Source organism: Alnus glutinosa, chromosome 3 (assembly GCF_958979055.1).
Source record: "Alnus glutinosa chromosome 3, dhAlnGlut1.1, whole genome shotgun sequence".
Lineage (NCBI taxonomy): Eukaryota > Viridiplantae > Streptophyta > Magnoliopsida > Fagales > Betulaceae > Alnus > Alnus glutinosa.
Genome location: NC_084888.1, coordinates 18795995 through 18813361, shown reverse-complemented (window position 1 = coordinate 18813361; position 17367 = coordinate 18795995). Strand labels below are relative to the sequence as shown.

Below are 17367 nucleotides of genomic sequence, written 5' to 3'. Positions count from 1 at the left end.
TAGGCTTATTATTAATCAGTATTGATTGTTATAAGATTCCGGATTCCTTTTCCCCTTTCTCTTTTTCATGAGTTGTCTTGGCTTCAAGGGACCATTAAGGTTTATCTATAATAGTTTCTTGAAGAATGGCCACATTAAGCAACATTTGTTATCATTCTCTCGCATAAAGACTTTGTCTTTAATTAAACATGTACTGATAACAACATGAGCAAGGGAAATTTCTGTGCTTTAAGTTCAAATAATTAAATGCTTGAATTTTGTTATTGTCTTTTTTGTTTTTTGTTTTGTTTTTTTTAAACTCGCTCTCTGTAATAATTGATTCTCAATATGTTACTTTAATTTTCTCTCTGATATAGTTTGCAAAGGAGAACCCATCTTTTGTAAATATACCGCAAGTCAAAATTAACGATACAGAAGAGGTCAGAGAGGAGGCAGTAAGTATGACCTTACGAAGGGCCATCAATTTCTACTCAACAATCCAGGCAGATGATGGTCATTGGCCGGGGGATTATGGGGGTCCCATGTTTCTAATTCCTGGTTTGGTAAGACTGAGAAAAAGAAGTCATTTCGATATGTTTTGTTTTGTGCAACAAAAACTGACTAATCTATCAATTTGATAGCATAGCATTCCATGCTATAAAATTTGCATAGTTTATTTAGAATTTTGCGGCATTCAGTAAAATGAACTGGATGACATCTTTTGAGGCTTTGATTAAAAAAAAAAAAAAACCGAAGAAAGAAAAAATAAAAATAAAAAAGAAGAAGAAGAAGAAGAAGAAGAAGAGTGAGGTGCTTTCACTCACTTTATCATTTGTTCCAGTAAAATTATCATGAACTGACATGAAGTGTAATCCTTCTTATCAATTGGAACAGGTGATTACCCTTTCAATTACTGGAACTCTGAATGGCGTCTTATCAAAAGAACATCAATGTGAGATCTGCAGATATCTCTACAATCATCAGGCAAGAATTTTCTTGCAACATTAACTGTTTTATGCATGAGGCTCCTTTTCCACTTTGAATTTCAATGTTTTGTCTCTTTGTGTTAAAGGAAAAAGGAAAAAGATAACTGCACAACTAATAATTTATTCTCTTCGGCTTCAATCTGGTGGGAACTGTTTTTAATGATTGATTCCTTTTACCTGGTTAGTTGCTCATATCACTGTTGAAAGCATTACGAATTACACTCGATAGAGCCTTATTCTATTTTCTTTGGGTCTCGTAGTATTAATATTGCTGATGAACACAAAACTTTGAAACGGTGATCCATCTAATTGCAGAATGAAGATGGGGGTTGGGGTCTACATATTGAAGGCCCAAGCACCATGTTTGGTACTGCACTAAATTATGTTACTTTGAGATTGCTTGGTGAACCTGAGGATGGACTGGGGGCAGTGGAGAAAGCACGGAAGTGGATCTTGGATCATGGTGGTGCAACTGCAATCACTTCATGGGGGAAAATGTGGCTTTCAGTATGAACTCCGTCTAAATTTTGTTATATTGTGCTGAAAAAGCCAATGCCTTCAAAATATTAGCTAAGTTGTGGTTGATTTTCACCGGTTTCAGGTACTTGGTGTGTACGAATGGTCTGGGAATAATCCACTGCTGCCAGAAGTATGGCTTTGCCCTTACCTTCTCCCATGTCATCCAGGTCTCTAACTTTTTAGTCATTCTTATACCACGAACACAATATATGCTCTGCATGTACGAAAAGTATTTTATATTGCTTACGTTTTAAAACTAATTAAATATTTTGGGAAAAAAGATATATACCACCATTGCAATTTGTTAAATCTGCATATTTTCACTGTTACAGTTCAGGAAGAACTTTAGTCCATTAGTGGTGTAGGGGTTGTCAATTACAGTGGTATGGGTTTGTCCTAAACTTCTTGCTGTTGAATTTCCATATTTTCTTATAGGAAGGATGTGGTGTCATTGCCGGATGGTGTATTTGCCCATGTCATATTTATATGGTAAAAGGTTTGTTGGTCCTATCACATCCACAATCCAATCTTTGAGAAAAGAGCTTTATACAGTCCCTTATCATGAAATCGATTGGAATAAGGCTCGTAGTGATTGTGCAAAGGTTGGTGAGAAATCTAGCTTTTTTTCACCTTCAAGTATTATAGATTTCACTTTTACCTTCCATATTATAGTTCTTTTTTCTTCTTTTCTTGTTCTCTTCTTCCTCCCGCACTTAGAAATAAGTTTCAGCTAACATTCTTTTGTAAACTCATGTATTTTATTTTAGGAAGCGTAGATTCTTCAAAATAGCTGTTGTATGCTATTTAATACGTATTTGATTCAAATACTTCGGGATATGTATTGGGCACATAACCTGCCCTATTGCCATCCCTAGTACTTTTTTACATGGTTCTACTCTTAATTGTCACTAGTGTTTTTTTTATTTTTTTTATTTTTGATAACTAAAATTTGTTAAAAGAGCACAATAAGGGGTTGCAATCCTACTTCATATGATGTATTTCAAGAAATTCAAAAAGGATAGTGACGTCGTAGCTGTGATCCAATCATAGAGAGAACTCAATAAGAATAGCTTTAGCCTCACAGTTGGTAATTCCATTCCCCAAATCCTTTTTCTCTACAGATACACCACATTTAAAACACAATAGACTTACCTTTCAAAATACAATCAAAATATCATGTCCCTTCCTGAGGGTTACTACATGAAAACCAGAGCCTTATAATATATTTTAACTTGAAGGTCATGACTTTTAGGAGGAGACCATATTAATTATTTTTCACGAGCTGTAGAGTCTAGCAACAAATATTATCATCTTCTTTCATAGTTATACGTCAAAATCCCATAGTGCTTATCAGCTCAGAGTCTCATTATTGCTTATCTGCAATTTTGCTTTCTTCTTCTTCTTTTTTTTTTTTTTTTTTTTTTTTTTTTTTCTTTTCTTTTCATCACTTGCCAACACTTTCTTGGTTTCATTTTTATTTTTTCATTACTTTTGTTAATTTAAATTATATCTTACATTTGTTGTCTATTGATTGTAAGCTAACTTCAAGTGTTGTTCTTTTCATGGACATAATTTGAGTTCATAATTAGCTACAGTTGTGTGCAAGAGCAGTTGTAATTCATAAATAAGAGTTCATATGCTACTTCTATCGTGTTTCATGCTATCTTTTGTTGTAATATTGTTAGGAAGATCTATACTACCCACATCCGCTGGTTCAGGATATCCTCTGGGCATCTCTTTACTATGCATATGAACCTATTTTTATGTGTTGGCCTGCAAAAAGATTGAGAGAGAAAGCTCTGCACACTGTGATGCAACATATCCACTATGAAGATGAAAATACACGGTATATATGCATAGGGCCTGTCAATAAGGTACACATTATGAATTGTTGATTTTGCACTTCCTTTTTGTTTTACTTTTGAAAGTGAGAACTAGTGAGCAACATTTGACACTACAAAAGTTAAATTTAAAGCTATAAGCAAAAATTGTTGATAGTATTTAAAGCATAATATGAGTTAAAGAGTCAAATCATCTAGCTTCTTAGCTCTACGCTTCTCTCATAGGCACTCCCTGCAGTTATTGTTAGTTTGATGGAGCTCTTGATTGTGTAATTTGTGGATTATGCAGGTGTTAAATATGCTTTGTTGTTGGGCAGAGGATCCCAACTCAGAGGAATTCAAATTGCATCTTCCAAGAATCTTTGATTATTTGTGGATTGCCGAGGATGGCATGAAAATGCAGGTCCAGAAAGAGTTTTAGACAGTCTTTGACTGACTTAATGAACCTCTCTCTCTCTCTCTCTCTCTCTCTCTCTCTCTCTCTCTCTCTCTCTCTCCCCACCCTTGTGATCTTATGTTAGTTCGAATTTGGTACGCTTTTGGATTTTTTTTGTTATTTAATGACCTATTGTACAGGTTACATTCATGTTTCACTACCTCAGATATTTGAATCTAATACATACCATGTGTGTTAATAATAATTGTGATGTAGGGATATAATGGAAGTCAATTATGGGATACTGCTTTTGCTGTTGAAGCAATTATATCAACTAATCTTGCTGAAGAATATGGACAAACTTTAAGAAAAGCACACGAGTACATAAAGGATTCCCAGGTTCTCATTGGCAGAAATGTTTTTTTTTTACTATATCTTAAAAACTGTTCTTATCATCAATTAGAAAGGGTATTATTAATAAAGGGAAAAGAGTATTTTAGCCATTTATTGTATTCTCTTTTCCCCTATATATATATAATAAAATAGTTAGAGGGCCACATTATGTTTTGAACCTCTCTTTTGTGCAAACTCTAGTTTGACATGGTATCAAAACATGTCTTAGGTTTAGTGCTTTCCAATTCATTTATTCTTTCTCGTTTTTCAAGCCTTCTTTTCCAGATTTTTTTTGTCTGCCTTGGTATGTTAACAGTGCTGCCAGCGCAGGCTTCAAGTATCCTAGATGCTCATGGTTGGAGGGGGATGGCACCATCACCACCGTAACAGTTGGAATGTCATTGACGTGATCCTCCTTAGTGAAGCCCTTACCATCATGTTGTGTGTACTGAAGAGTAGAACCACACAACGCTGCTATGGTAGTGAGTGAACCTTGAGAAACCTAGTTATGCAGGGTTGTTTGGTGCTGTTCGTGGTGGTTGGCCATGTTTGTACGAGTGGCCAGTAGTTTCTTTGGTGGTTGTGCATGTGTTAGCATTGGTTGGTTTCTTTGTTGTCGGTGGTTTGTTGCATCAGTTAGAGGTGGTTGACAATGGTTCGTGAGTGGCGAATCTATCTATGGTGGTTGCCAATGGTGAGTGTTAGTCGCCGCCAGCGAATATGTGGTTCATTTGGAAATGAAGAGTGGAGTTTGATTAGAGGCATAAACCAATTCTTATCTGGGTTAGAACACTAGCAGCGGATTCCCAACCATTTTTCCTATATTTAAGGAACAAAACTACTTTTTGCTTCCCTATAAAAAAATACACCACAATAGATTCCCTTACATTTCCCTATATCAATTAAATATTATTTTTTTACTCTTATTTTATTATTTTTCTCTCTTTCCTACTTTTTCTCTCTTCCCTATATCAATTAATTATCCTTCTTTTATATTAAAATAATACATAGGGAAGGAATAGTAGACATGTATACATAGGGAATTACTATTCATTCCTAACCCCCTCATCTAAATATAGGGTATCAGCTGTGGGAGGTTTTTTGATGTTTTTCATGAAATTTTCCCTAAATATAGGGAAGGGAACCAATATAGGGTAACTGCTACTAGTGCTCTTAGGATTAGGGATAGGGATAGGGATATCCGTGCTTGTTTTGGATTTGACTTCGGATACGTTTAGTCCAAGTTAAATTCTAAGTTGGGTGATCGGTCCAATCCATGCATTTGGATCAAATCATACCGGGTCAAATGGACCCATCAAACCTAGTTCCAATCTGTCAAATAGGGTCAAACCCAACTGACCCAAATCCAATTGGCCAGTCAACCTAGTTTGCACTTTTTGGTTGGGTTAGTTGAATTTCATTTGATTCCGATCGGTTTTGATGACTTTTCAGTTAATGTACTTTTGTTTCAGCCAATTTTGTGTTTTTCCAGTGTCTTGTCAAATTGTTTTGGCCAGATTTAGTGGATTTCGGACATTTTCAGTTACTATTTGGCTGGTACAGTATGTTTTCAGCAAGTTTCAATGAGTTCAGGGACGGCTCAGTGGAACTACTGAACTGGCTGGTACAGTACGTTTTCAGCAAGTTTCAATGAGTTCAGGGACGGCTCAGTGGTGTTTCGGCTGGTTTAGTTGATTTTGGTTTGTTCTGATCAGTTTTTAGCCAGTTCAGTGGTTTTTTGGCCGGTTCAGGTCCAGTTGTAGTTGATTCAGTGGTTTTTCGGCTGGTTCTGATCATTTTCAGCCAATTTTGTGGGTTTTGAGCTCGCCTCTTGCATTTTCGGCCTTATGCCAGCAGGTTATGACTATCCAGGTTGGATTTTACATTGATTGTGTTCCAGGACAGTATTATTCTCTTTATTTCAGTAGTTTTTGCTTGTTTGTTGATTTTCTTGGGTTACTTGCTCTTGTTTGGGTATCGTCTGGACGAGTATCATGGCTGCTAAACCTGCACTTTCGGCTTTGGTGTTTAATGCTTTGATGACTTCTGTTAACAGAAATAGTTATGTTTATTGGGCTAGATCCGTGGATGTGCTTTTGAAGGGCAAAGACCTGTATCATCAACCAGTATCAGAGAGCCCTAGAAACATTGATTCATCTATTCTTTGGGATCAAGAAAATAACCAAATCATGTCCCTCGTTCTAACTAGTGTTGAACGCAATATCGGATTACTCTATTGTATCTTTCTACTGCTAAGGTTATTTTGGGAACATCTTGAGCATGTGTATTTTGGTTCTAGGAATGTTACTTGGATTCATGGGGTTTAAACAGTGTTTTAGGCTCGAGTAGGGAACTCAAAGTTTGGAGTATTATTATCAGATTATGGGTGTTTGTGAGGAAAGAATTATGTATCAACCACTCTCATCTGATTTCCCATATGGAAAATTAACGTTAGGAGGCAAATGTTGTTCGCTTTGTTATTGGCTTGAAGCCAGAGTAAGAGCCTGTTCATGCGCAAATTTTGGACAGTTCTGAGCTTCCATCTCTTCTTGAGGTATTTTCTAGGTTTTAGCATTCTACACTATCAGATAGTGGTTCTCACAGTTGAGTTCTGATTGCTGTGAGGACTGCTTAGCCTTTGTTGTCTCTCGTGGTAGTTCTGGTAGTTTATGTAGGGAACACGGAGGTAGAGGCGGCCGTTGTCCATGTGGCGGTTGTGACTCATGGGGAGGTAGTCGTACCAGAGGTCATGATTCTTGTAAATGTACTCATTGTGGCCATACTAATCACATAGTCGATTATTTTTGAGATTTTCATGGATGCCATCTGAGTCTCCCAATCTAGTCTCATATCTTGAGGATATTCCTTCACCATTTGGATCACCTGCTAGCTCTGGCCAGACTCTTGATTCCTTGATTTCTCTACTGAGAGATGAATATGCTCAATTTTTAGCCAATAATCAGGTCACTCATATTCGGTTACCCTTGCTCGGTCAGGCATTGCACCTCATTGTCTTTTCTCCTCCATTCATGTTCCAATAGTCATTGATTCTTGCACATTTGACTATATGACTGGTTTGTCTAACACGTTATCTGATTATCATATTCTTGTAGACTCACCTCAGAGTGTTAAAACTTATTAATAGTTTCCCATCTAAAGTTGATAGAAGCTTGGAAAATACACTTCTTAGTCCTGATCTTGAATTATTATTTGTGTTATATGTTCTCGGTTTTGGTTTTAATTTATTATGGGCCATGGAGTCGGTGGCCTTTATTATCTGGACTTCACACTTATCTCTCCACCAGAAGTACTCAAGTTCTGATTGTCCTGGTTCTAGTGGCATTGTCATTTCAGTCATCTTGTTTCTTCCTGTCTTGAACCACCAAGTTGTGAATCTCTGTTGTGTTGTCTTTGAATTGCGAGGCTTGTCAACTTAGCAAGCATTATCGTGTCATTTTTGTCTCAGTCAGGGGGCGAGTGGTGCACCACTGGAAATCACACCTTTGGCAGTAAAAGGGGGAGAAAAGCACAGGATATCACCTAGATGGGTGGTGGAAAAAGTTATGAGATGTTATCAAGCTATCGGATTATCTTGTGAAGGATTTGAGGACAGAATGTTAGCTATGTTTGAGGAGATAGAAGCTGCTGGAGGAAGATCCTCGGCCAGTCCTAAGACTTTGTGTCCGTTGAACCAAGGGGCAAAAGGGAAGAGAGAACTAAACAGGTTGGCTTGGTCCTTGAATTATGAGAAGAAAGGGGTTCTATCGGCTAGAGATCGCACTAAAGGTAGGGGTTCTTTATGCAGTTATGATGCCTAAATTACTTTCGTGGAATGTTAGAGGGCTTAATGAGATGAAAAAAAGAGTAGAAATTAGAGGGCTTCTAAGAGAATGGAGGGCGGATATTGTTTGTTTGGTGGAGACTAAGATGGCGATAATCTCAAGGGAGGTGGTGCGGAGTTTATGGGGGTGTAATCAGGTTGATTGGTGTTATTTGGGAGCCAATGGAGCATCGGGTGGGATCTTACTTATGTGGGATAGGAGAGTGGTGGAGAAATTGGAGGAATGTATAGGTAGATATACGGTTGCTTGTTCTTTCCGCAACATTGGTGATAATGTTTCTTGGGCTTCTGGGGGGGTTTATGGCCCAAATGATGACAGGGATAGGAGGGATTTATGGGTTGAGTTAGCTGGATTGATGAGTTGTTGGGAGTTGCCGTGGTGTATTGGGGGAGATTTTAATGTTGTTCGCTTTCCGAGTGAGAGGTCGGACATTGCCAGTTTCTCAGTTGCTATGGAAGAATTTTCAGACTTCATCTTCATGCAGAACTTGGTGGATCTACCTCTTCAAGATGGCCAATTTACATGGTCAAATAACCACACATGGTCTAGAATTGATAGATTCTTAATTTCTGTGGAGTGGGAGGAACACTATCCCGAAGTAATCCAAAGGAGGCTTCCAAGATTTCTGTCCGATCACTTCCCTTTGTTTTTGGATTGTGGGGCACCAAGAGGAGGAAAAAGGTATTTTAAATTTGAGAACATGTGGCTGAATTATGAGGGTTTTGTTGAGCTAATCAAAAAGTGGTGGTTGTCTTATGAGTGTTCGGGTTCTCCAAGTCACATTTTGGCGTTTAAACTGAAGGCATTGAAGACAGACTTGAAGAAATGGAATGCTGAAGTGTTTGGTGATGTAGGGAAGAAGAAGAAAGAATTATTGGAGGGCATTTGTGAGCTGGATTCAGTTGATGAAGGCCGAGGTCTAGAGGAGGAAGAGAAGGTTCGCAAGATAGATATGTCTAGAGAGCTGGAGAAAACTCTTCTTTTTGAGGAAATAATATGGAGACAGAAATCCAGAGCTTTGTGGTTGAAGGAGGGGGACAAGAACACAATTTTTTCACAGGATGGCCAACTCGCGTCGCAAATTTAATCAAGTGGACTCTATAAGTATAGATGGTGAAATCTCCAAAAATCCAAGGGAGATTTAAGAGCATATAGTTCAATTTTACAAAAACTTGTATGTTGAGAATTGTTCTTGGCGGCCAAGGGTAGAGGGCCTTTCTTTTCTTTCAATTGATGAAGATGAGAGTAGCTGGCTAGAGAGAGGGTTTGAGGAGAAGGAGGTGTGGGATGTCATCAGAGATTTCAATGGAGATAAGGCTCCGGGCCTCGACGGTTTCTCTATGGCTTTTTTTCAGAAGTGTTGGGATATCTTAAAGCATGACATTATGGCTGTTTTTGCAGATTTTCACTCTCGAGGCAAGTTTGAAAAGAGTTTCAATGCTACTTTTGTCTCTCTGATTCCAAAGAAGAATGATGCTGTGGATGTGAGTGACTTTCGGCCTATCAGTCTTATTGGGGGAATCTACAAGATTATTTCCAAAGTCCTTGCGAACAGGTTTAAATCAGTTTTGGGTAAGATTATTTCAAACACCCAAAATGCGTTCATTGGTGGTCGACAAATCTTGGATTCAGTGCTTATTGCTAATGAATGTGTGGATAGTCAAATCCGTTCAGGGGATTCTGGGTTGTTGTGTAAGTTGGATTTGGAAAAGGCCTATGATCATGTGAATTGGGACTTCTTACTTTACTTATTACAACGTTGTGGCTTTGGGGAGAAATGGAGAGCTTGGATTCGTTTTTGTATCTCTACGGTGAGATTATCCATCCTTGTCAATGGAGCTCCGGCGGGTTTCTTTACTAGCTCTCGCGGGTTGCGACAAGGTGATCCTCTGTCGCCTTTATTATTTGTGGTGGTTATGGAGGCTTTGAGCCGGATGCTAGCTGCTGTGGTGGAGCAGGGTTCGATGACAGGCTTTACTGTGGGACATAGAGAGTCAGAGACGATAGTAGTGAATCATTTATTGTTTGCTGATGATACGTTGATTTTTTGTGGAGCGCAAGAAGAACAAATTCGACATCTGAGGTGCATTTTTCTTTGTTTTGAGGCAGTTTCGGGATTAAGGATCAATTTAGGAAAATCAGAAATTGTTCCTATTGGTGAGGTGGAGGATGTTGAAGGGTTGGCCCAACTTATGGGTTGTCGGGTTGGATCTTTGCCTATGACGTATTTGGGTATGCCTTTGGGTGCTTCTTACAAGTCCGTTCTTACTTGGAAAGGGGTGGTTGAGAAAATGGAAAGGAAGCTGGCTGGTTGGAAGCGTATGTATTTGTCAAAGGGCGGACGGTTGACTCTTATTAAGAGCACGCTGTCCAATCTCCCCACGTATCTCTTGTCGCTGTTCCCTATTCCTTTGAGGGTGGCTAATCGTTTTGAAAAAATCCAGAGGGATTTCCTATGGGGTGGCATAGGGGATGAGGCCAAATTTCATTTAGTGAAATGGAACAGGATTTGTACTCTGTTGCATTCAGGTGGGTTGGGAGTTCACAACCTCACCCAGTTTAACCAAGCTCTTTTGGGTAAATGGTTGTGGAGATATGGTAGGGAGAGAGAGGCTTTATGGCGTTTGGTGATTGACGCCAAATTTGGGAGCCTAAAGGGTGGGTGGTGCTCTATTGAGGTGTCGGGTTCCTATGGAGTAGGGGTTTGGAAATATATCAGGAAAGGGTGGGAGAAGTTTTGCAATTATGTTCGGTTTGTGGTAGGGGATGGGTCATATATTAGTTTCTGGCATGATCGGTGGTGTGGGGAGAGATCTTTGAAGCTTTGTTTTCCAGTTCTGTATAGTCTTGTGAGGAACAAAGCGGCAATGGTGGTAGATAATATGGCTGTTCATAATGGCAATATTCATTGGAATGTTCTCTTTACGCGGCAATTCCAGGACTGGGAGTTGGAGATGGTGCTTTCTTTCTTCGAGCGGTTGTACTCCACTCCGATTCGACAAGGAGAGGGTGACAAGTTAGTTTGGAACCTCTCTACAAGGAGCTATTTTGAAGTAAGGTCATATTATGAAGCACTTAGTAGGAAAGAAGGTCTATCATTCCCGTGGAAGAATATTTGGTGTGCTAAGGCTCCGACAAGGGTGGCGTTCTTTGTATGGTCTGCAGCTTTAGGTAAAATTTTGACTCATGACAATCTGCGAAAGAGGAATATTGTGGTTATTGAGTGGTGTTGTATGTGTAAAAAGAAGGAGAAGTCTATTGATCATCTGTTACTTCATTGCGACACCGCCCGTGAGCTTTGGAGTTTTATGTTTTCTTTAGGGATAATTGCACCGTTGGTCCCTGTGGTATACCATAATTATTTTTCACTCCCTATGGTTTAAAAAGTTCATGGAAGGTCCTTGTGATATGCAATAATTACAAATCGATCCCTGCCGTGAAATTCTGTTAAAATTTTTAACAGATTCCGTCAAATGCCACGTCAGCGCCACGTGTTGTCATCTTATTGGTGGCACGTGGCGCTGACATGTCCAATCTTAATAAAATAATATAAATTTATTAAAAAATAAATAAAAATACTTATTTTTTTAAAAAAAATAGAAATTCAAAAAAAAAAAAAGAAAAAACAAAAATGGGGAAAGGGGTGGCCTGGCCACCCCCAGCCCATGGGGGTGGCCGCGCGCCACCCCCAGAGGCCGCCTGGGGTGGCGCGCGGCCACCCCCAGTGGCCGGGGGTGGCGCGCGGCCACCCCTAGGCCATTGGGGGTGGCCTTCGGGCCACCCCTAGATCTTCTAGGGGTGGCCCGTTGGCCCACCCCGGCCACTGGGGGTGGCCGTGCGCCACCCCTAGATGCCGCCTGGGGTGGTGCGCGGCCACCCCAGTGGCCGGGGGTGGCCTTCGGGCCACCCCTAGATCTACTAGGGGTGGCCCGATGGCCACCCCCAGGGGTGGCCGGGGGTGGCCTTCGGGCCACCCCTAGATCTACTAGGGGTGGCCCGATGGCCACCCCCAGTCTGGGGGTGGCCACGCGCCACCCCTAATAGATTAGGGGTGGCCCGAAGGCCACCCCCTGGGGCTTGGGGGTGGCTGGGCCACCCCTTCAGCTTTTTTTTTTTTGTTTTTTTTTTTGGAATTTTTTTATAAAAAAATAAGTATTTTTATTTATTTTTTAATAGATTTATATTTTTTTTATTACGGTGGACACGTGTCGCCATCTTATTGGCTACAAGTGGCGCTGACGTGGCATTTGACGGAATCTGTTAAAAATTTTAGCAGAATTTGACGCTAGGGATCGATTTGTAATTATTGCATATCACGAGGACCTCCCATGAACTTTTTAAACCATAGGGAGTGAAAAATAATTATGGTATACCATAGGGACCAACGGTGCAATTATCCCTTTTCTTTATTTGGAATTGAATGGGTCATGCCACAATCGGTGCTGGGTTTGTTGACTACTTGGGGTGCTTCTCGAGGGCATGGCCTAGCAAAGAATGTTTGGCGTTTAGTTCCTCACTGTGTTTTGTGGAGCATTTGGAGGGAGCGGAATGCGAGGCTTTTTGAAGATGTCGAGACTGTAATGGTAGTATTAAGGAAGTGTCTTCTTAACACGCTATATCTATGGATAGCACCCCATCTTTGCCACCTAGGTGTTTCTACTTTTGTGGACTTTCTTAATTTATTAGATGTTCCTCCCGTTTAGGGGCTCTCTTGTATACTTCCCGTGTATTAGGGTTGCGTCCCTCTGCGCTTTTTATTGAATTTTATATTACTTATCAAAAAAAAAAAAAAAAAGTTAGTTAATTCTAATGTATAGGGACCAACAAATATTGATTCAAAGAAATTCTACTATTATGTGATATTTGGGGAATATCGCTCTTGCATGACATGGTTATTTTTGATGAAAAATTGATACAAGGTATTCTCTATCTTTCAAATTTTTGGTAGCAAAATTGAACTCAATTTGGATTTAAAATTCGTATTTTGCGTTCTAATGATGCCTATTTGTTGAATTTGAATCCAGCTCTTTTTTTTATTTTTTTTATTTTTATTTGTCATTGTTCATCAAACATCTTGCATTCACACTCTAGAGCAAATTGTCATTGTTCATCAAACATCTTGCATTCACACTCTAGAGCAAAATGATGTGAGTGAACGTTAGAATCATTATTTGTTGGAGGCTACTCGAGCTCTCTTGTTTCACATGGATGTCTCCAAACGTTTTGGATTGATGCAATTCTTACTGCTTGCTTTCTAATCGATAGCATGCCTTCGTTTGTCTCAAGAGAGCATCCCCTCATTCCACATTGTTTTATTTTTTTTGATAGGTAAGAGATCAATTTTATAGAAAAAGCATAAGGCGCCCCTTAGTACACTGGCAGTATACATTGTTTTATTTTTCTCTTTCATTTTCTTTACCATTGAATTTTTTTGGGTTTGCCTATTATGTTCACAACCTCGGTCTGATTTTCATAAACTTGATCTTCATAGTACTAAATGTGTCCTTTTTGATTATTCTTGAACCCAAAAAGGTTATCATTGTTTTTTTTTTTTGATAAGTAAGAAGATTTTATTAAAAAAGCGTAAAGCGCCCTAAGTACACAGGAAGTATACAGAGGAACAGCTCAACTAGCCCACAAAAACAAAGGAAAACCCAAATACAAAGAGAGGCCCCAAAAACCCAAAGGTAAGCCCCCAACATACACCCAAGAAACAAAAGAAGCAACTCACACACCCAACAATCACCCAACAAACAAAAGAAGCTCCCCAAATACAAAAACAGCCCCTACCAAGCACCCAAACCTACCCCGAAAGCCCCCAAACTAAAACTCCCTACATCATGAGAGCTTTTCCTTTCCCACGCTTGGAGGAAGTGTTAGCATCGCCATAATTGATAGAGCTCTTCAAATTCAGAAGCTCCCTCTTGCCTTTTGTCTTTTGGCAAGCAATCATTTTGTCCCGATGGATATCTTCTTCCAAGGCATCCAAAATAGCCAAAGACTCCTCATCTTGAACACCATCCATCTCCCAGTCCAATGGTAGCCCCTCCCAAAAATCATCGTCCTTCTCCCAAACAGCAAGCTCCCCATTTAGATCAAACCCAACAGGCCAATTCCGAGAAGGAGAAAATCCATTGCCCTCTACGGGTGGAGGACAGCTTGGGGGGGAGGGAAGACTTCCCACTCCAACATCCTTGACCACCGGAGACGGAGGGTTGAGAAACCCCTTCCGAAGGAAGCTTTTCTTCTCTGAACCCGCAGATTTCTTCACTGGAGGCTCTGTAACTGAACCCTTCCATACAGACGTCTTCGAAGCTTCCAAAGAGTCAGCTAGCAACACCTCGTTCCATTTCACAGAATGGCCTACCCTGAGATCTCTAGCCTTTCTGTAGTATCTCTGGAAAGGCTTGGAAGGTTGCAAAACAGGAAAAGAACGGATCTTCTCTCCCAGCTCAACCGCGCTTGATGGAGAAGGAAAATCGGCCATCCCAGTACCAGCCCCGACTGAAGAGAATGGAAGAGAGGCGTGAACAGAATCCACTTTAGACCTAATCGGAATCGGTGCGACGTCCATGGACGCCGGAGGTAGCAAATCCAGAGCCGGCGAAGGGGGGAAAACGAAAGGGGAGGGAGACATGGCGGGAACGACCGCCGGAAACGACCCACATCCAGAACTTGGCACCTCCTGACCCACCCCATAAACTGCCGCCGTCGATATCTCTGGCCGAAGAAAACTCCCGCGAACGGCCGTCGAAGTCGCACCCAACAAACCTATCGGCTGCAGCAAAACTTTAGGTTTAGGTCTTGGTCTCGGAGTGAACCGACCCAAACGGAAGCCTTTGCGAAAAAGGCCCTTCCTAGACCCAGAGGACCGCCCCAACCTTCTCCCAAAAACCCGGCCCAAAGCCAAATATAAACTAACGAGCAAGTTTCTCCACGTGTGCAAGTTCAAATTAAAAAAAAACCCCCTATCTGGAAAAACCCCACCTCGTGCAGAGAAACTCGAATGACGAAGCTGCTTACCCATCGGACAAAGAGGTTTGTCCAAATCCAACGGACCATCCGGAGTGGTCACCTTCACAGGGAAAGGCGTCACCTTTGCTGCCGGCACCGGAGCCGAACTCACCACTGTCGCATATGAAGGCCCCGACCTATCGACAGAACAGCCCAGCGTTTCCCCTTCCTTCTTCCCACCCAGACTATCCGTCGCAACCGAGGACCACCTCCCACAACCCACCGCAGCAGAGAGAAAGGCAGAAATCTTACTCAACTCCCCGGAAAACTTGCGCCAGCCCCAACCTCCGCGACCCTCCGGGATCAGAACGAACCCTCTCCGACCTCCCAACCCAAACACCCCCACCTCTAAGAACTGGCCGTCTTTATTGCCACCCCTCCGAGCAATCAACAACTTCGGTCCTTCCCTGTAAGACTTGATAAACTCTTGTTCTCCAGGAAAGCCCAAAAGTGTTTCCATCGTCGAAGCAAGCCATGCAGAACACTGGGAGCTTAGAACGACCGCTCCATGGAAGCCCTGATGCTTCTCCTCCACCCGCACCACCGACGCCCCCTCCAAGACTGAAAGGACAAAGGATTTTGACTCCACAAGGAATCTCCTCTCCATTACGGCACACCCAAGCTCAGAAAACCAACCCAGACCGGAAACGCATACTTGCCGGAGAAAACAGAACCCCACCAGCTAAGCACCCTACCGAAAAAAGGAACCACCCACAAAAGCACAAGAGGCACGATGCGCAAACCCGAGAGACTGGAACGAGGAACGAAGGAGGAACCTAGCTTGACGCGCTCGCACGCGTCGTCGCTAGGCAGAGAGAGAGAGAGTGGGAAACTACTTAGATATGTGAAACTACTAAAGATTCTATGTTGTTAAAATCCTTACCAGGTTATCATTGTTATAGTCCGTTTATCTTGTATACTCATCGTGTAACTGGGCCTTACACTTTTATGATATCTCGATTACTTATCAAAAAAGAGAGGACGGTGGTGGAATTAAAAGCTTTTTTCTTCAAAACTCTTTACCACTAGATGACTGCTTATGATTGTTTTTCATATTTCTAGTTTTCGTGACTTTCTTTTTCTTTTTTTGGTTAGGTGTTTCTTTTGTATACATCATGTGTGTACTTGGATGCGCTCTTTTTCGTTTCAATGAATTTTGATTGCTTATAAAAGAAGGGCAATAATTTGGTCACGTAGAAGTGTAAGAAACAAATGGTAGTAGCGCGATCTAGGGCAGAAACTAGAGCAATGGCTCATATTGCTAGTTAGCTAACACGGTTACAACATTTTTTCTTCAAGAATTGGTTTTATAGGTCCTACTCCCATCTCATTATCTTGTGACAATCAGACTGCACTACATATTGTTTCTAATGTGGTATTTCATGAAAGAACTAAAATATATTGAGGCTGATTGTCATTTCATTTGAGATAAGATATTGAGTGGAGATATATCTACATTATTTGTAAAGTTTAAAGACCAACTTGCTGATTTGTGTATAAAGTTGTTGTATCGTAATCGTTTAGAGTTTATTTCTTTTAAGCTGCGCTTATATATATATATGCTCTGGAGGAGAGTGTTAGAAATGGTATTATTGTAATAAAGGAAAAATGGTATTTCTGCAATTTATTGTATCTTCCGTGATATAAAAAATAAAATAGTGAGAGGGCCACATTACGTTTTGAGCCCCTCTCTTTTGTGCAAACCCTAGTTTGACATCATCCTTGCTTGACCAATTGTGCTTTTCTTTGAAGGTCATAGAAGATTGTCCAGGAGATCTAAATTTCTGGTATCGTCACATTTCAAAGGGTGCTTGGCCATTCTCAACTGCGGATCATGGATGGCCTATTTCGGACTGTACAGCGGAAGGATTGAAGGTCAAGTGTGAACAGACAGTACACAGACTTCATCTACAAACCTAAATTTCTGATATCTATTTCCTTGTGCAGGCTGTTATATTACTATCAAAATTTCCATCAGAAACAGTCGGGAAATCGGTAGATGTGAAGCGGTTATATGATGCTGTATATGTTATCCTTTCCTTACAGGTAACCATCATATATGTTGCATTATTAGTGGGAAGTTAGAATCTACATAGGAACATAAACTATGATTTTTGAGCATATCAAGCAAAAACAATTCTGGTTGATGGCTTGAGAAAAGACATGATGGCTAGACTGTATAATGGCATTGATGTATAATAGTAGGATTCTCATAATTGACGTCAGCTAGTCAACTTAAGGCTTTATGCTGTTTCATTGCTATTGCCAGAAACATACATCTGAAATTGTGAAGCAAACACAAGAGTGGCATGATGCACTGTAAAGTTTAATATAACTCATAAAAGAAAAGAGTTCTCTATAGGAACATTTCTGAATGAGATGTGCCTGCCCATTTCCCTTTCAGTTCTCCAATTTTT

General features: G+C 40.6%; 1 protein-coding gene across 3 annotated transcripts in view; it reads left to right on the top strand.

Moving 5' to 3' along the window:
• LOC133862412 (cycloartenol synthase) overlaps positions 1-17367 on the top strand; it is a 41380-nt gene that overhangs the window by 1687 nt on the left and 22326 nt on the right. Inside the window, exons 1-11 of one of the 3 annotated variants that reach the window (XM_062298216.1) lie at positions 403-542; positions 874-963; positions 1052-1145; positions 1281-1472; positions 1567-1651; positions 1920-2086; positions 3170-3358; positions 3615-3728; positions 3978-4100; positions 16703-16825; positions 16898-16996. In XM_062298216.1, the coding sequence (XP_062154200.1) occupies positions 905-963; positions 1052-1145; positions 1281-1472; positions 1567-1651; positions 1920-2086; positions 3170-3358; positions 3615-3728; positions 3978-4100; positions 16703-16825; positions 16898-16996 (1245 nt within the window). In that variant the 5' untranslated portion in view covers positions 403-542; positions 874-904. Of the gene's footprint in view, positions 1-356; positions 543-873; positions 964-1051; positions 1146-1280; positions 1473-1566; positions 1652-1919; positions 2087-3169; positions 3359-3614; positions 3729-3977; positions 4101-16702; positions 16826-16897; positions 16997-17367 lie in introns of those variants that run through there. The other 2 variants (XM_062298214.1, XM_062298215.1) reach the window with 2 other exon arrangements.